Source organism: Lepus europaeus, chromosome 8 (assembly GCF_033115175.1).
Source record: "Lepus europaeus isolate LE1 chromosome 8, mLepTim1.pri, whole genome shotgun sequence".
NCBI classification, from domain to species: Eukaryota; Metazoa; Chordata; class Mammalia; order Lagomorpha; family Leporidae; genus Lepus; species Lepus europaeus.
Genome location: NC_084834.1, coordinates 123,369,133 through 123,389,074, shown reverse-complemented (window position 1 = coordinate 123,389,074; position 19,942 = coordinate 123,369,133). Strand labels below are relative to the sequence as shown.

Below are 19,942 nucleotides of genomic sequence, written 5' to 3'. Positions count from 1 at the left end.
GACAATGGGTTTAGGAAAAGTGGTACATTAGAATCAACCCCCTTCCCTCTCCTCCACCCCCACTTTTAAAAGAAATCCAGTATTCAGAATAATACTTACGCTTAGTGTAAGCATTCTGTGAGTGAAGTGGGGTCTTTGGTGGAATATACCAATATATTACTGTGTGTCCACATCTTCATGGAATGGGACTGTGGGAGACTGAGCAAACACTCTGCTGGCAACTTAGTGGAACAGCTTCTTACAGGCTTTGCACGCTTGCTGCTTTAAGCTGCTTTTTTTTTCTTCTCTTTAGTGATTACAATAGTTATACTGAAAACAAAATATGAAATGTACCCTTACCAATCCGAAAAGCACTGTAAGGATATTTATCTTAACAGTGTCTATTGGTTTGGAACTAAATTAGGAACTATTTAGGCAGTGAAAAATTATCAAGAGAATTAACTTTTCAGTTATGATAAATAGATGTGATTGGTTGCCATTTGTGTTCTTTTGCAGAACTCTGATAAGAAAAGTGTTCAATTTGTATTTAAGCAAACACTGAAGGACATTTGCAATCAACTCAAAATTCATCTATGGGATTAGGGCTGAAAATTCCTGTTAGAGAGTGTTGCAGTATGTATGGTGGCTCCCTTTTCAGGACTAGGGTTTTCTCATGGAGTACAGTGGGTTAATATTTACCTATATAATTCATCTGTTAATGGTTTTTGAAAAATCTCTTTTTCAACTTATTTGAATAATCTTTGTATTTTTATTTAAACTATATGACTAATTTCTGAGGAGTTTGGTTTTTGAGTTGTTTTTATCAATATAAAAAATTACATTTTTAAAGTATCTTCAAACTGAATCTTTTATGCACCAAAGTTGGTTTTGAAAATGGAAATAAAATCATTTTCTTGCTTGACAAGTAAGAAGCCATATTGATTTTTGTTTTTTATTTACAGATATGGAAATATATGTAACTTGTTAGTGTTGTATCAGACAAATGTTACATAGAGATAATAGAACATTGCTTGTAAATAATTCAGCAGATTTGTGATATATTTTTATATTATGAAATGTACTGTAGGTGTTTTTCTAGAGGCAGGAAAGTTAAATGTATATATCATGGTAGAAGTAATATTGAAGGGCATTGTAATTCACTAGTGCTGCCAGAGGAATTGTTAATAAAGCAAATTATTTAACAATAAATGTCTTTTACAGACTTAAGGGACTACGTACTACTGTTAATATCTATAAGAACAAAACACATTGAACATCCTTCCAGAAAGTCTTTGAGGAAGGACCTACACCCATAATAGAATTATGGCACTCATTTGTGACAGTGACCGTGAAATCCTTTATTTCCTTGCTGTTGGAAGGACATATTGTAAGGTTTGTGGTTATATGCAAACTGCAGAAAATACTCCTGATTAAGGAATTTTCACTTTACTACAATGATACAAAAAACAGCAATTTTTACACTAAATGTTTTAAAAGGAAGAGTAGACAAAAATATAGAAATAAGCCTTCGGTTCCAAAATGGGAAAGGTTCCATGATATTTAAATCATTACTCATTTTTTTAAAAATAAATATAAATTATGGGAGACTTTATTAATGAACAATAGGTTAAAGAGCTATGTATGTGAAATGAGTCATATAAAAGTAAATGAAGTGCAAATAAAAAGCACTGCTACTATAAGACATTCTGGAATGGTTGTTTAATAAGGGTATTATCCATGCCATCTGTAGCAAATGTGATTTTATTTTTGAAAAGAAAAGCAGTGTGTTTTCTTACTTTTTTTCTTTTGCTTAAGCACTTTGTCAATTGCTTTATTCTGTATCTGAGAAGTCATCTGTGGTCTCCTTTGTTCTTTTTAAGTTTTGATTTGTTATAAAATTGCCAAACAGAGGTGTTTCAGATATATAGTTTGTTCCTGTATTTTTATGTTATTCCCTCATGTTCTTGTAAGTCATTTTTAATTGACCATTATTGTAGACCTTGCTTGAGTTTTTTTCCTAATAAAACAAAGCAAATTGCTTTTAGCTTCAAATTGTAACAACTCAATTAAATTTTATAATGACATCTGAAAATGTACAGCTAATATTCTTTAGGGACACAGTGAATAAATTAGGTTTTTTTCATTGTTTAGAAATAAAAAAAAAAAATCCACAACCCCCCTGCGTGTTTCCTGCCTCACACACAATCATTTCTCCAAGGAGTATTATTTCCTTTCATTGGGAAATGTGACAAAAACATAGATGTGGAACTAACTTCCCACAGTGTTACCGTGGCATACTTATTTCTTGGCCTTCTCCACTGACAGTGCAAACACCTGTGTTTGTGCTTTTTTGTGTATGCACCGCTAACTAGGATGGATGGATGCTTAGATGACAGATGGCTAGATAAATAACAGAGATAGATGAGTTTCTATGTAGAACACTGTGCTCATTTTAAGACAGAAGAGCTCAACAGCCCTCGCCAACGTCTCCAACCCTAGCCCGTTAGCAGTCAGTGGAGCCATCCAGCCGCCCCTCATTAAGTTTTGAGGCTCCCACTGTGGAAGGCGCCCCTGAAAGACGAAGCCAACCCCGAGCATCCTGCGCTGCAGCCCGCGGCCAGCAGAGGGCGCGCGAAGACGCCCAGTCCGACCCTCGCGGCGCGCACTCTGCCCCGGGCTCCGGAGAACCGGAGCTGGGTTTTCCTGGGAGGGGGCTGGGGGCTCGCCCTGGCTTTGGGAAGACTTGGGGCGTCGGAACCGCTGAGGACCACGCTCCCGGTTCCGCCCTTGGCCGCCGAGGAGGGGGCTCCGCCGCAGGGTTCCTCAGTTGGGCTTTGATTTTTGGATAGAAAGACATCATACGAAGTGCGGGGTTTCAATGCCGGGAATCAGGGAGGAGAATTTCTGGAGGAACACGGAGAAGACCTCGCGCTTGTAAACGCGCCTGCAAACGCCGGGGGCCCGGGGCTTGCAGTGGGCGGGTCAGCAGCCTCAGCGCCTGTCAGCACGGGGAGGGGCCGCCGCCAGAGGACCCCGCCGCCCCCAGGCTGTAGGCTGGGATGCGGGCGTGGCGCGCGGGGCCGCCCTTCCTGCCGCCTCTTCACCCCGGGAGTCAGATCCTCAGACTCGCCCCGGGCTCGGACGAGCGCTCCCCGAGCAGCCCCGGGCGCAGCTCTGCAGAGGAACCCGAGGTCTGGGCCCCACCGCTGCCCACATCCCGCCCTCTCCCCCAGAACGGCAGCATCGCTCATTTTTATCTCCCCCAAAATTGATAACAAGGTCATCCATCCTTGCTTTAAAAAAAAAGCTGGCCTAGGTATTCTTCCTTACTCACTCTGGATTTTCTTAATTCTACTGGCACGTTTGGGTGGAGTCCAGTGTATACTAAAGTAGTTAAAAGAACGCTTCTCGGCTTGGCTCATCCCGTTGAAGAACTGTGATGATTCCTGCTTTCTCACGGGAGGACCGGGTGAGGCGCGGCGATGTGCAGCCACCAAGGCCAGAGGAGCAGTCCTGCCCGGAGACGCTGGGCTTGGGCTGCAGCTTCCGGAACTGTGGGACGTTTGCTGCCCACCCTCCCAGACTTGGGTCTTTCCTAAAGGCATCCCAGCAAGCTCGCGCGGCCGTGGAGGGCCATAGCAAGGAACAAAAGGGATTCTGCAGGAAGTCCGGGTTGCCTTAAGAGATGGGGCAGCGCCACACAACATTCTGGAATCTGTTCACTTGACAGAACACATTCTGCAGCGCAGAGTTTGACTTACATGTTGCAGCTCCCATGAGACTGCGGGTTTGTCCTTTGGAACAGCCTCCGCGCCTAGTTTCGGGTGTACAAAGTGGAACTTATGGGTGTCCTGTGACCCAGCATGTCCACGCCCGGGGCACTTCCAGCAGCAATTGCTCCGTGCACAAGACATGCACAGGAAGTCTCAGAAGCACCATTGGTAAAACCACGGTCATCCACATACGCCTGTTAACAAGGAAATACGGGGTGGAAAGTCGCAAAATGGAATATTAAACAACAATTTGAGTTAACGATCTAGAAATCAATAAATAATCGGAGCAAACTTTAGCCAGCAGGACTGTTGCCAAAGAAGGCAAATCAGAAAGGGCACCTGTTGCACAAGCTCCACATTGAAACAAATGTCAGGTGGTCCACGCCCCGGACGCTGTGAGAAGGGCTACCCTTGTGATGGAGACTGAGCGGACCACCGAGGTGGTGGCAGGTGCTGGCCTCCTCAGCTTCCTGCGGGGGGTGCAGTCCATTTGTGAAAATCTAGCAGAAATCTGGATTTCAACGAAAGTTTCTAAATAAGAGGCAACAGGTTTCCAGAGCGCTTTTAAAAATCTCAGTAGAGCATGCACAATCAGTCTTGCCCCAAATGGTGGAGTTAGAAATGTGCCAGGGGATTCCAACACAATCCCATCAAGGTGGCATGTACCAATGCCATCTCACTAGTCCAAGTGATCAATTTCAGCTCACATTCGATGGCTTGGATAGGTCTAAGAGTCAAAGGGATCACACAAACAAGACAAGTGTCTGCTAATACTAACTGATAGAATCAAAAAGGGAGAGAAAGATCCAACATGGGAAGTGGGATACACAGCAGACTCATAGAATGGCAGATGTCCTAAACAACACTCTGGCCTCAGAATCAGCCCTTAAGGCATTTGGATCTGGCTGAAGAGCCCATGAGAGTATTGTAGGCATGGAAAGCCAAGATACCATGGAAAAGAAAAAAAAAAAAGAAGACCTAAATGAAAGATCTCTGTGAGTGAGATCCCAGTGGAAAGAATGGGGCCATCAAAGAAGGAGGTACCTTTCTCTGAAGGGAGGAGAGAACTTCCACTTTGACTATGACCCTATCGCAATAAGATCAAAGTCAGTGAACTCTAAAGGTTTCCATAGCCCTGGCAACTCATGACTAGAGCCTAGGGAGATTACTGACGCCATGAACAGGAGTGTCAAATTGTTAAGTCAGCAACAGAAGTCACTGTGTACTTACATCCCATGTGGGATCTGTCCTTAATGTGTTGTCTAATGTGCAGTGATGCTATAACTAGTACTGAAACAGTATTTTTACACTTTGTGTTTCTGTGTGGGTACAAACTGATGAGATCTTTACTAATTATATACTGAATCGATCTTCTGTATATAAAGATAATTGGAAATGAAAAAAAAACCTGGTGTTAAATTGGAAATGGCATAGAAAATTAATTAATTTAAAAAAAATATTATGTAGGATCTCTGTCTTTAATGTGCTGTACACTCTTATTTAATGCTATAACTAGTACTCCAACAGTATTTTTTTTTTCACTTTGTGTTGCTATATGGGGACAAACTGTTGAAATCGTTACCTAATATATACTAAACTGATCTTCTGTATATAAAGAGAATTGAAAATGAATCATGATGTGATTGGAAGGGGAGAGGGAGCGGGAAAGGGGAGGGTTGTGGGTGGGAGGGAAGTTTTGGGAGGGGGAAGCCATTGTAACCCATAAGCTGTACTTTGGAAATTTATATTCATTAAATAAAAGTTTAATAAAAAAAAAAAATCTCAGTAGAGGCCGGCGCCTTGGCTCAATAGGCTAATCCTCCGCCTAGCGGCACCGGCACACCAGGTTCTAGTTCCGGTCAGGGCGCCGGATTCTGTCCCGGTTGCCCCTCTTCCAGGCCAGCTCTCTGCTGTGGCCCGGGAGTGCAATGGAGGATGGCCCAAGTCCTTGGGCCCTGCACCCCATGGGAGACCAGGAGAAGCACCTGGCTCCTGCCTTCGGATCAGTGCGGTGTGCCGCGGCAGCCATTGGAGGTTGAACCAACGCCAAAGGAAGACCTTTCTCTCTGTCTCTCTCTCTCTCACTGTCCATTCTGCCTGTCCAAAAAAAAAAAAAATCTCAGTAGAGGGGCGTAGTGGATTAAACCAATGCCCACAGTGCTGGCATCACATATGGGCACTGGTTCTAGTCCTAGCTGCTCCACTTCCAATCCAGCTCTCTGCTATGGCCTGGGAGAGCAGTGAAGGATGGCCCAAGTCCTTGGGCCCCTGTAGCCACGTGGGAGATGCCGAAGAAGCTCCTAGCTTCTGATTTTGGATCAGCCCAGCACTGGTCTTTGCAGCCATTTGGGGAGTGTGCCAACAGATGGGAGACCTTTCTCTCTGTCTCTCCCTCTCTCTGTCTGTAACTCTAACTCTCAAATAAAAATAAGTAAAATCTTTAAAAAAAAAAAATCTCAGTAGATAGGAATTGAAGACAGAGCTGTTGTAGTTTGACTATAAACCAAAACCAGCCACTTCTCACTGTGATGACACCAATGATGCCGTGGCACAGGGAACCCACAGAAATGGCCACAGCATCTCCTGGAACAAGTGGCCATGACCACAAAAGCAAGCCCTGAGCAAGACCCATCCTTGTCCTCCCAGCGTGTGCCTGACGAAGTGAGCCACGGTCTCCTGATCCCCACTTTTTCTACTTAGAGGTTGTAGTTGTTGTATTGCGTAAGATTCCACCTGGCATAAAGTGAGTCTTAGGATAAGCCTATTCCAAAATGTGCTAGATAGCAAACATGTATATGCTCTTATGCTCACAAATATTTATTATTTGCATCTTTATGATGAAGTACAATCCTTTATTGATAAATGTGTTTTTCTATAATGTTCAAAGTAGCTCTAAAACTTTGTTAAGGTGCATAGATTTCACATTTTTCTCCACCTCAATACTGCTTGTAAATCATATCAGATCGAATATGCTTTTTTAGCAGAGCTGTTTTTCATCTGCAAGCTGTGCTTACAGCATAAGCCATTTTCCATGGTGTCTGACAAGGTCTCTTTTTAGTGTTCCGTTCCAGCTCATTTGAACCCTACCCTGACCCCAGCTGGTTAGTGCGTCCTGAACACACCTGCAGCTGCAGCAGGGGCTCTGTGGGATCTTCCTGAAGGGTGAGGGCGCAGGCCACCACCCCACACTCAGGAATCCTCGGCCTCCAGTGCGATCCAGTGTTTGAAGTGTGTGAGATCTTCAGCGAAGGGGCTGGCAGCCTTGTTAGGCACACAGCCAGCAGTCGTCTGTCCTTTCTCAGGGCTGGTGCAGCCCAGAAAGATCCGTCACTGCGGGGCAGGGTATAGCCAAGGGACATTTTTCATTAGGTGCTCCAGAGACATTTCGTCTTTTCCTAGAACACTCTTCCCTGGCCACACTCGTGTTTGCCTTCTGTACAACTTTTACTAGTTTGTGCCCTTTGAAAAAGCAAACCATTTCCCTTGTGAGTTTGTGTGAGGAGCTCCTCGCTGTAACATTTTCCCTGCTGGAAAACACTTCCCAGGTTAGGGGACCCAGAAGTGTGCACATCTCTGAGAGAACTTGGCTTTCCCCACCAGCACCCCCAGAAACTAAAAGACCTCATTATTGGGGAGGTCATTAGCGAGGGGGATGAGCAGGGCTTGCAGGCACCCACACGCTCTCAGCCTCTCACAAGCGGCCCCACCTTGCAGAGACCTGCCACTATCTCTCTGCACCTCTGTTACTTTAAGCTTGGAGCAGAATGGACACAATTAGCAGGAACAATTGTGAAGATCGGGGTAGTACAGCATAAGACTGGGGAGGGTCTCTGAACAGTCACAGTCTTTACATGCGTAGACCACAGACTTGTACTTTCTCTCATTCTGTCCTTGATGCAAACAATGAGCTAGTCTGTTGGCGGTAAAGAGAAAGGTGGGGGGGTTCCTGAATATAGACCCCCTCAATGTGATTTAGCACTCTGATAGTTCCTCCTTAGTCCATGGGGGTGCCCTCTGTGCTCTTCCTCATGTTTCCAGGCACAAGTGGAATGGTGGTCACAGTCACTCCCTTGGCACCTGTCAGCCTCCCTCAGCGGTGGGTGGGGCTTGTGACAAGGGTGGAGTTTCTCTTCCTTGGAAGTCTGCTGAAGCGGAAGGTGCCGCTCACGAACACTTGCTTCACTGGATTTCAGCTGCTGCTCAGGCTGATGCCTTCGTCATTCACGAAATTCCGCGTTTTTTGTTTTAAGATCACAGAATTTCCAAGTTTCCTTCTGTTCTGTAGTTAATATTGTTGAAAGAGGGCTTCCCCCCTTTCATAAGATTTCTCTTTCTGCCTCAACTTCTGTCACCACTCCTGTGTGAGGGCAAACTCCTCCATTCTGAATGCCACTGTAGCCTCCACAACTAATCTGAAAATGAAAGTATATCCATGCACGGAGATGCTAAATGGCAAGCCACAACCCACTGTGGTGTGGCGTTTTGAAACTGTAGAACATGTCTCCAATAACACAGCATAATTTTGCATGAATCTGCATATTTATTAGATCTGTCCTTCTGCATACAGTAAATAAGAGCAATAGGCATTAAAAGAGTGTTGGTAAATATAAAACTTCAACAAGATACAGACACGTATCTTCCAAATTTGAAATAAACATAAGAAAAAATCACATTTGCAATACCTGTCACTCAGGTGAGATGTATTCCTGAAGCCACGACCGATTTTCTCTCCAGGGTGGCTTCTCCTATGTCTCCAAAGGGAAGGTCACTGAAGGATGAGGGATTCCCCGCACAGGTGACTCTCCCGTGGTTTCTCCCCAGTGAGTTCGCGCATGTCTTCTAAGAGAAAAGGCTTTGCTGAAAGCTTTCCCACACATGTGGCATTCATAGGGTCGCTCGCCAGTGTGTATCCTCTCGTGCTGTCTAAGGGAAGAAGACTGGCTGAAGGCCTTCCCACACACATGACATCCGTACAGCTTCTCGCCAGTGTGACTTAGGTGGTGTTTCCTGAGGTCAGAAGTTTGGACGAAAGCCATCCCACACACATGGCATTCATATGGTCTCTCGCCAGTGTGAATTCTCTCGTGCTGTCTAAGGTTAGAAGACTGACTGAAGGCCTTGCCACATACATGACATTCATATGGCTTGTCTCCGGTGTGAGTTAGATTGTGCTTGTTGAGGTCAGAGCTTTGGATGAAGGCTGAGCCACACAGGTGGCACGCGTACGGTTTCCGCCCCGTGTGTGCCATCTCGTGCCGTCGAAGGCTAAAGCAGCTGCTAAAGGATTTCCCACACAGCTGGCATTCGTAGGACTGACCTCTGCTCGGAATTTTCTTATGTTGTTTAAAGTGTGAGTGGCCGCTGGCTGATTTTCCGCACTGTTTGCGCACAAGGGGTTTGCTTCCTGTGCAAGATAAATGTTGAGTAAACATAGAGCTGCATGTGGAATCTTCTCCCAAACCATTTCTCTCAAGGGGATCCTCTTGAATGTGAGCTTTCACCTTTGGGAAAGAAGAAACAGGCTGTTAGTGGTGTGCACACCTTCATCCTGACATTGATTTCCATACACATGAATCCTAGACTAATCAATCATTCAGTGTAGTCTGCAGTTAAAATCTCTCTAATGTCATATGCTTACAGAGTGTATATTATTCTTTTGCAAGCTTGAATATTTTCTCCTTTGTGGCACCCCAATTACAGAGCTATCAGATTAACATTGAAGGCTCCAATGTTTCAAAGACTAGAAATGTGAACAGTATTTATGCAATAGTACAGTATAAAGAGCTCAAGCTGCAGCTTTTAACTCATTTTCATTCCTCACTAAATTCAAACTCTACAAAGATTTTGACCCAGAAAGTGCTTAATCTCAATTCACATACAGTTAGACAATTTTACTCAATTAGTAACTCATCTCATTGCTAAACTTTTGATTTGGATTCACACCCACGAGACTTACCATTGGCATTGTTGTGGATGTGTCTCTTTGCATGTGTATAATTTCTTGTTTGTTAAGGGCACTGCCTAAAATAATTGAAGAAAATAAATTGTTAGAATAACATTAGGGGAATGAAAATGTTAAAAAAAAAAGTCAAAGTTGATGTGTATATGTTTCAAAAACTGGCACTTGGATGGAACAAGTATGTTTAATGAAGGCGGGCATTGACAATAAGGAAAAAATTTCAGGTTTGAAATCTGAATAAAGTATAATGGAGATGAGATGTGGATAGGTAAAGAGAGGAAATGTTCAAGGGGGAAGATCCAGATGAGAGTCCTATGTGAACGTATAACTCCAATAAACAGACTAATCCCCATTTTTCCCTAAAGCCAAAGAGACTGTCAAGAGAACATGGAAATTGTTACATACAGAAGAAATGATGACAACAGCTGGGGGAATTTGTCCCAACATCCTCTGTTATATTTCATTTTGTTTTATATACTTTGAATGTAGAGAGAAAGAGAGAGAGATTTCAACCTCTGATTCACTCTCCCAATGCTCACAATAGCCAGGGCAGGGCCAGGTTGAATCCAAGAGCCAAGAATTCAATTGGAATCTCCAACGTGGGTGGCAAAGACCATAGACCCAAGTACTTCAGTTGTCATCTGCTTCCCCGCTAGGTGCAGAAAAGTTGGAATGGCAGAGTGGAGCAGGGACTTGAACCCAAGCACTCCCATATGGGATGCAATCATCCTGAGTGGCAGCTTAACCATAGTGCCAAATGTCTACACTCTTCTGTTGTGTTTTAGAAAATATCATTCAGTAAGCAAATTGTTCAGTTGATATTTCCATGAACATAGTCACTGTTGACCAGGCACCACAAATCCCTTCTGCTTACCTGAACTCTGGTCTTGTAAAACTCTTGTGCCTTGACTCCACAGGTTTTCTTCTTGCTCCAGGTGGGAAATCACATCTAATTTGTAGAGCTGATACCCTATCCATGGAGGAAAATGTATGTAGAGTTTCAGTTTTATGCTAAATAATCACTAGTTAGGAAAAGTAAGGAGAACACTGAAGGTCTGCCCAGGCAACGCACATTCCTGAATGATTAATGGGTCAATTAAAAAACTTAAAAGGAACTAAAATTTTTTCTCCAAGCAAATGAAAATACAACATACCAAAACCTATGAGATATAGCAAAAGCAATACTGGGTGGAAATCTTACAGCAATCAACACATACTTCACAAAAGCAAAAAGATCTCAAACATTCTATTATTGTATCTCAAAGAACTAGAATGAGAACCAATAAATCCCAAATTAAAACAAAATAAACAAAGATCAAGGCAGAAATAAATGAAATGAAGATTAAAAACAAAGTTAAAGCATCAACAAACAAAAAATCGGCTTATTGAAAAGATAATATTGATAGATTTTGGCTAGAATTTCTAAGAAAAAGAGAAGATACAAGTAAATAAAATCAGCGATGATAAATGACACATTAGATTCATCTCTGGAGGCCAGCATTGTGGCGCAGTGGATTAAGCACCACATGCGATGCTGGCATCCCATGTCAGAGTGCCACTCAAGTCCCAGCTGTTCTGCTTCCAGTCCAGCTTCCTGTTACAGTAGTGCATTTGCCCCCTGCCACCCATGTAGGAGATCAGACTGTGTGCCTGACATCTGGCTCCTGAGTCCAGCCTGGCCCTGTCTCTAGTTTCTCTCTCTGTCTCTCTCCTTCTCTCTGTCTCCCTCTCTCCCTCTCTCTGTCTCTCTCTAGTTTCTCTCTCTGTCTCTCTCCCTCTCTCTGTCTCCCTTTCTCCCTCTCTCTGTCTCTCAATAGTTTCTCTCTCTGTCTCTCTCCCTCTCTTTGTCTCCCTCTCTCTCCCTCTCTCTGTCTCGCTCTGTCTCTCTCCCTCTCTCTCTCTCTCTCTTTTTCTCTCTCAACACTCTGCCTTTCAAATAGCAAACAACAAAAAACTTTTTTAATTAAAAAGAATGAATACCTCAGAAGTACCAAGGATCTCTAGAGCATATTATGAACTACAGGACAACAAAGTGGAAATACTAGAAGAAAGATACACTTCTGAACACATATTACCTCTAATATTGTACCATGAAGACAAAGAAAACCTGCACAGACCAATGATAAATAACAAGAAGCAGTCAGTAATAAAAAGTCTACCAACAAAGAAAAGTCCAGATTTGGATGGCTTCACTGCTGAATGTTATCAAACTCTTAAGGAAGAATTAACACCAGTTATTCTCAAAGCATTCCAAAAAGTTGAAAGAGAAGAAACTCTAGGAAAGTCTTTCTGTGTGGCCAGAAGTATCCTAATGCCAAAGCCAAACAAGGACACAGCAACAACAACAAAACTACAAACCAATATCCCTGATGAACACAGGCAAAAATCCTCAACGAAATACTAGCAAACTGAATCAGCTTCACCACAAGGAGAGAATACACCATGATCAAGTGTTATCTATCCCAAGGATGCAAGGACAGTGATATTTCAACAGATGCAAACAAAAAACATAAAACATTGGCCGGCGCCATGGCTTAACAGGCTAATCCTCCGCCTTGCGGCGCCGGCACACCGGGTTCTAGTCCCGGTCAGGGCACCGATCCTGTCCCGGTTGCCTCTCTTCCAGGCCAGCTCTCTGCTGTGGCCAGGGAGTGCAGTGGAGGATGGCCCAAGTGCTTGGGCCCTGCACCCCATGGGAGACCAGGAGAAGCACCTGGCTCCTGCCATCGGATCAGCACGTTGCGCCGGCCATAGCGCGCCTACCACGGTGGCCATTGGAGGGTGAACCAATGGCAAAAAGGAAGACCTTTCTCTCTGTCTCCTTCTACTGTCCACTCTGCCTGTCAAATAAATAAATAAATAAATAAATAAAAAACATAAAACATCACCTCAAAAGAACATAGGACATAGACCATATAATCATCTCAATAGAGGCAGAAAGGCATTTGATAAAATTCAACGTCCTTTCATAGTTAAAAAAAAAAAACACCTCAACACATTAGGTATAGAAGGAATGCATCTCAGTTTTAGAAAGGCTACACAGGGCAAAACCACAGCCAGCAACATTCTGCATGGACAAAAGGCCATTCTCTACAATCTGGAACAAGAAAAGACTGCCCACTTTCAGCACTCTTATTCAACATCGTGCTGAAAATCTTAGCCAGAGCAATTAGGCAAGAGAAAGAAGTAAAGGATAACCATATAGGAAAAGAGAAAGTCAAATTATCCCTGTTGGTAGATGACATGATTTTATATGTTAAAAAAAAAAAAAAAACCTAAGCAATGCACCCAAAAACATTTAGAACTGATAATCAAATTCAAGTTACAAGATACAAAATCAACATGAAAAACTCAGTACCAATTTTACACACCAATAATGAGATTCCTGAAAAGGAAATCAAGAAAGCAATCACTTTCAAAATGGCTGTCAAAATGATACCATGGAATAAATTTAACCAAGGACGTAAAGATTTCTATAACAAAAATTATAAGCATTAATGAAATGTATTAAAAGGGACACACAAGAAATGAGGATATCCCATTATCCCATGTTCATTGATTAGAAGAATTAATATTGTTAAAATGTCCATACTACTCAAAGCAGTTTTTAGATTCAGTGTTGGCATTCTTCACAGAAATAGGAAAAACAAGTGCTAAAATTGATGTTAGGTCACAAAGGACACTGAATAGCCAAAGCAATCTGGAGCAAAAAGAACATAGCTCAAGGCATCACAACACCTGACCTCAAAACAGACTACAAAGCTATAGTAACTGAAGCAGCACAGAACTGATAAAAAGTCATTACATGGACCACAAACACAGAGAACTAAGTAATAAATTACATATCTATAGCCACTGATCTTCAAAAAGTCACCAAATACATTAGAGAAAACACAGTCTCCTCAATAAGCGGTGCTGGGAAATTGGATATCCGTTCAGAGAAGCATGAATCTTGACCCTTAAATCTCATTAGATACAAAATTAACTCAAGGGTCTGGCACTGTGGCATAGGGGGTAAAGCCACCGCCTAGAGCAGGCATCTCATATGGCTGCTGGTTCTAGTCCCAGCTGCTCCTCTTCCAATCCAGCTCTCTGCTATGGCCTGGGAAAGCGGCAGAAAATGGCCCAAGTGCTTGGGTCTCTGCACCTACATGAAAGACTAAAAGAAGCTCCTCCTGGCTCCTGGCTTCAGAGCAGCATAGCTCCGGCCATTGTGGCCATCTGGAGAGTGAACCAGCGGATGGGAGATCTCTTTCTCTCTCTGCCTCTGCCTCTCTGTTACTCTGCCTTTCAAGTAAATAAATAAATCTTTTAAAAAATTAACTCAAAATGGATCAAAGTCCTAAATGTAATACTTGAAACTGTGAAACCACTAGAAGAAAGCCTAGAGGAAACAACTCAAGACCTCAAAAGCACAGGTAACAAAAGCAAAAATAGCCATTAATTCAAACTAAGAGCTTTCTGGACAACAAAGGAAACAATCAAAAGAATGAAGAGATAAAGTGAGGGATGAGAGAATTATTTGCAAATTGATCATCTGACAAATGATCAATATCCAGAATTATAAAGAACACTAAAAACTCAGCAGCAGAAAGTAAAAAGCAAATAATTCAATTAAAACATGGACAAATTACCTAAAAAGACATTTCCTCCCCCAAAAAAATACACAAATAACCAATAAGTATATGAGAAAATGACATCATTAATTATCAGGGAAATGGAAATCAAAACCACAGTGAGATATCATCTCACTCCAATTAGAATATCAAAGAGAAAAAAATAAACATTGCCAAGGACAAGAAAAAAGAGAGTGCCTGATACACTGTTGGTGGGAATGTAAGTTAGTATAGCCACATGGAAAATGGTATGGATGTGCCTCAAAAACTGAAGGTGGAACTTCTGCATGATCCAGCTATCCCATGTCTGGACTATGATGGCAAAAAGATACCTGCATTCACATGTGTCTTGAACCACTGTTCACAATAGCCAAGCCATAGACTCAGCTGAAGCGTCCATCAATGAAAGAATGGATATGGGACGGCGCCGTGGCTCACTTGGTTAATCTTCTGCCTGTGGCGCCGGCATCCCACATGGGTGCCGGGTTCTAGTCCTGGTTGCTCCTCTTCTGGTCCAGTTCTCTGCTGTGGCCCGGGAGGGCAGTGGAGGATGGCCCAAGTGCTTGGGGCCCTGCACCAGCATGTGAGACCAGGAGAAAGCACCTGGCTCCTGGCTTTGGATCGCCACAGCGCCAGCCGTAGTGGCCATTTGGAGAGTGAACCAATGGAAGGAAGACCTTTCTTTCTCTCTCTCTCACTGACTATAACACTACCTGTCAGATAAAAAAAAAAAAAAAAAGAAAGAAAAGAAAAAAGAATGGATGCAGAGGATGTGGTATATATATAAATATATATGTGGTATCTATAAATACATGAGAGAGTATCAGTCAGCTTTATAAGACAGGGTGAGATGCTGTCATTTGATGAAGTGTGGATGGAACTGGAGGATATTATGCGAAGTTAAATAACCTGGCACTGAAAGATGGTCACCATGTAGTTCTAACTCATGTAGAAGCTACGAAACTTGCTCTCACAAATGTACGGAGTAAAATAGTGGTCTCTAGAGGCTACGAGTGGTAGAGGAGAGGAACAGTAGGGGAGAGCTGTGTAACAAGTACCAGATAACAGCTAGATAGGAGGAGTAAGGTCTGGTCTACAGAACAGCATGTGTCTATTGTTTACAACATATAATATATATTACAAAGAACTAGGAGAGAGGAGTGTGAAGTTTCCCAACACAAATCATAAATGGTTAAGGAGACTGGAACGTCAATTACCCTGATTTAATCATGGCACGGTGTGTGCCCATCTAATTATCACACTATACCCCACAAATATGCAGAACTCCTGTATGTCCATTTAAGATCTTTGAAAACACACAGGAGAAGAATTAAAGAAGTCCCAGCATTTTCACTGTTTTAGTCTCGACTCTCAGAGAGTTACTAGGCAGAATATTTATAAAATATTTAATTAATTTATTCATGTGTTCAAAAATATTAATGGATCTCCCAAATATACTCAGTGTTGGAGATTGATTAGGAAGAATGACATGAAATTGTGTCAATATTACATTCTAGGAAAATGATAAGCTAGATGTGAGTAAATGTGAAAGGAACCTTTTCAAGATTTATAAGAGTTATGGAAATGAGAGCGCAGAGACTGCAGTAGGATATAGAGACTGCTGTAGATACTAAGGGAATGAATGAATACATACATAACATAGATAAACACAGATAGACTCACCCAGGGAGACCAGATGACTGATATTTTCTAGCATCACATCTCTGTACAGTTTTCTTTGGGATGTATCCAGCAGAGCCCACTCTTCCTTTGTGAAGTCTATAACTATATCTTCAAAGGTCACTGGTTCCTAAAACACCATCCATCACCAGAGAAAATTCTTAGACTATTATGTACTTTCATACATGAGAGTGCTAATTGTTAAATTAACAACAGGAGTCACTGTACACTTACTTCCCATGCAGGAACCTCTGTCCTCAATGAGTTGTATTATGAGAATTAACTGTAAAACTTGTTCTCAAACAGTTTGTGTGTGCAAATTGTTGAAATCTTTACCCGGTATAGAGTTGGTCTTCTGTGTATAAAGTTAATTGAAAATGAATCTTAATGGAGAATGGGACTGGGACTGGGAGAGAAGGGGGGGGGGGTGGCATTGAGGGTGGGAGGGCTGGTATGGTGGGAAGAATCACTATATTCCTAAGGTTGCACTTAGGAAATTTGCACCCATTACATAAAAGGGAAAAAAATAAGAGTATCATGGACATTCCAGTTTAGACAGGGAAGCCCTTGTTCATGTGCAGGAAGGAAGGCTGTGATGACACAGGAGGGGAAGGAACTGGGTGTACAGAAAGATGAAACTGTGTTTGACCTCCAGCCAGGTCACTCTCCGGGTTGACTTGGTATCCGTTTCCCATACCTATGCACAGAGGCATACATACACTGAATCCACATAACTATCATAAAGCTATACCACATGAAGTGTACTGGAAACTTTTTTGCAACCTCATAGTTTTGTCCTCCCAGGTAATTATAAAATTTGCATGTGAAAATGCATAACTAGAATTCTCTTCCACAATGTTTCATGTAACTGAAGTACAGACACATCATAACGCATACTATTAGCATGATTTACCACTTTTAAACTGTGGCTGTAATTCAAATATTCTCTTAGACAAGTACTGCATACCTCATCTATAAACTGGTTTCTGAACTATTACAAGGGGCTGGCACTGTGGTATAGTGGAATAAGCCACTGCCTGTAGCACCAGTATCCCAAATTGATGCTGGTTTGAGTCTTGGTTACTCCATTTCCAATCCAGCCTCCTGCTAATATGCCTAGGAAGGCGGCAGAGGATGGCCTAGATGCTTGGGCCCCTGGCACTCACATGGGAGACCCGGAGGAGGCTCTTGGCACCTGGTTTTGGCCTGGCCCAGCCCTGGCTATTGAGGCCATTTGGGGAGTGAACCAGCGGATGAAAGACCTCTCTTTCTGTCTCTCCCCCTCTCTCTGTAACTCAGCCTCTCAAATAAATAAAAGAAATACTAAAAAGAAAACAATGAACCATTACAAGTGTTGAAGGATCCACTGAAATGATATAATGAAATGCTTCCTAACAAATATGTGATAAATATCTGCCATTAATCTACTGTTCTTTTTTAACAGGCAGCAAATTTTGAGGTAATCTGTAGCATTCTTCAGAACCAAATGAGCTTCGTGGAAACCCGGGTTCACTACACGCCGTCTCTCAGCATGACGTGACTCAGTAGTGAGGCTAAAATGTAGAGAGGTCAGCAACACAAGCCAGAGACCTGTGAGCCCACCTGCTGAGGGGCAGTCCTACAGTGGTCATTCCGGGGGCAGGAGGCCTCCCAGTCTCGGTTTGCTCTGGGAACCACCATCTCCCCTCGTAGCGCGATCTAATCGCTTGGCTCGAGGGAAGGAAGAAGCTTCTTTATCGGTCTTTGTGCATCCAGCTCATTAGACACTTCATCGGAGCCTTACATTCTACTCTGCCTACCGCATTCCTCCTCCTGAGTGTGCAGCCCCGCTGGATTGGGTGAACTCGCCTGCGAGAACATCTGACCCATGCTGGACTGTCAGGTTCTAGTCCTCGCTCATCTCTATCACCCGCATTCACCACGACGCTAAGCCCAATACAGCCAGAACCATAGTTAATGGGTGAATTATAATCCGGACGAGAAAGAGAAAATCCTGCATCTCTTCTGTAATTCACAACCTTTCTGGGACTGGAATAAACTAGTGTGATATTAAGAAGGCTATGCATCACTGATGCATTCCTGACCAGGAGAACCAGCCCAGAGTCCTGGGAACACTTCGCTGGAGCTCAGATACCTAAACATCTCCTGTTTGTCCTTACTTATTTGCAAAAAGGAGCTGTTCTTACTCCATCAATAGAAAAAGACATTCTGTGCTTACCAGTGGGTGCATTGGCAGTAACTTGCTTCCCTGCGATCTTCCTCTGGGTGTCATGCAGTCCAAGCTTAGCTAAGCTTGCAAAGCTGAGGGCAGAGAAAGAAGCCATGAGACTCCAGCCTTATGCATAGTGTCCAGACCCACCTGTCATGAAACACCAGCCTTTCACCAGGGTGTGATGCCACCTGAACAACAGAAAAACTTAGGGCATTCTAAAAGATGTTGGCACACAATTCTCCGATCCGAGGGCGCAGTAAGAAGGCTATGGCCATAGTTGCTAATAAGTAAGACATAAATGCAGATATCTTATGGATAAGAAGATGAAAATCATTGTTTTATGTGTGAATTATCTCATGAAGTCCAGGCTATTTAACCCTCTCCCTAGTTCCAGAACCCAGAGATCCCTGACTCATGTAACATGAGGATTATGCCTTCCACCTACAGGTGAGCACTGTGCAATTGATCCGACTTCCCTTGCTTTGTGACTAGCAATGGTTCTCCAACAGCCGTCACAGCCCTCTGGAACCCCACTGCCTTCCAGCTCGCCCTCAACCTGCCTTTTACATCTGTCACCAGTGCATTGGTTTTAAACCAACTGAGAATCGATCCATGAAGGAGTTCATCAACTCAAGGCCTTGCTCCCTTTGCAGGGAATCGATGCCACACATCCTCATACCTAGCCCTCACTGTGCCCTGTGGGAAGCAGAGGATTGCCAGGGTCTCCGTAAGAGACTTTCACAATCCTCTAGGTTACGGCTGCTCTGAAGCCATGGGATGACTGGGTGTTGGGAGGAAATGAAGCTGCTTTGTCTAACACTTTATTAAAGTGGTAGCTGAAATCCTTGAAAACTCATTTATATTTACATTAGCTGAAACAATCATGTGTTTATTATACTCACACACATACACATGTGTACATATGTATGTATGCATGTGTGTGAGAAATCTATTATAAATTGTTACTCCGGCCGGCGCCGTGGCTCAACAGGCTAATCCTCCACCTAGCGGCGCTAGCACACCGGGTTCTAGTCCCAGTCGGGGCGCCGGATTCTGCCCCGGTTGCCCCTCTTCCAGGCCAGCTCTCTGCTGTGGCCAGGGAGTGCAGTGGAGGATGGCCCAAGTACTTGGGCCCTGCACCCCATGGGAGACCAGGAGAAGCACCTGGCTCCTGCCTTCGGATCAGCGCAGTGCACCAGCCGCAGCACACCGGCCGCGGCGGCCATTGGAGGGTGAACCAACGGCAAAGGAAGACCTTTGTCTCTCTTTCTCTCACTATTCACTCTGCCCGTCAAAAAATTTAAAAATAAATAAATAAATAAATTGTTACTCCCCAAACTGTCAATAAATTATTTCATGGACAAATGATGATTGTGTCATAAACAGAAGTACAATTATTTCACCCATCTGTACCGAATTCCGAAAGAAAAAAGCTAAATTTGTATTAAATGTGTTACATATTTACATATATTCATTTATTTAGTCCTCACAATAACCCTATGGACTACAGTTTACCTACCAATTTAATAAGTGACATACACAGAGTTTGAGAAAACATGAGTAATTTAACAAAGTACACACTAGAAAATGTCACCATAATAATTTTACTCACGCTACCTCTGCCCACCTCCTGTGCTCAAGTCATTGAGTGCCGTGTCCCACACCTCCATCTTACTTCGAACAGCACCTCTGACATTTACTAACAAGAATCCAAGTACTGGAT

At 43.2% G+C, this 19,942-nt stretch overlaps 1 protein-coding gene across 1 annotated transcript; it reads right to left on the bottom strand.

Annotated features, from left to right (window-relative positions):
• Positions 1-8,497: 8,497 nt before the first annotated feature.
• Positions 8,498-18,287, bottom strand: LOC133765375 (zinc finger protein 705A-like). The gene is made up of 5 exons (XM_062198943.1): positions 18,226-18,287; positions 16,011-16,137; positions 10,586-10,681; positions 9,709-9,773; positions 8,498-9,253 (listed from the first exon to the last, which is right to left on the bottom strand). Exons 1-5 carry the CDS (start codon positions 18,277-18,279, stop codon positions 8,498-8,500), a joined length of 1,098 nt encoding a protein of 365 aa, XP_062054927.1. The 5' UTR covers positions 18,280-18,287.
• Positions 18,288-19,942: the final 1,655 nt, after the last annotated feature.

Coding starts and splice junctions, on each gene's coding strand:
- LOC133765375 (XM_062198943.1), bottom strand. CDS start 18,279: ATGACACCCAGAGGAAGATCGCAGGGAAGCAAGTTACTGCCAATGCAC. Junction 16,138..18,225: donor TACTGCCAATGCACCCACTG/GTAAGCACAGAA, acceptor ATGGTGTTTTAG/GAACCAGTGACCTTTGAAGA. Junction 9,254..9,708: donor CATCCACAACAATGCCAATG/GTAAGTCTCGTG, acceptor TCTTTCCCAAAG/GTGAAAGCTCACATTCAAGA.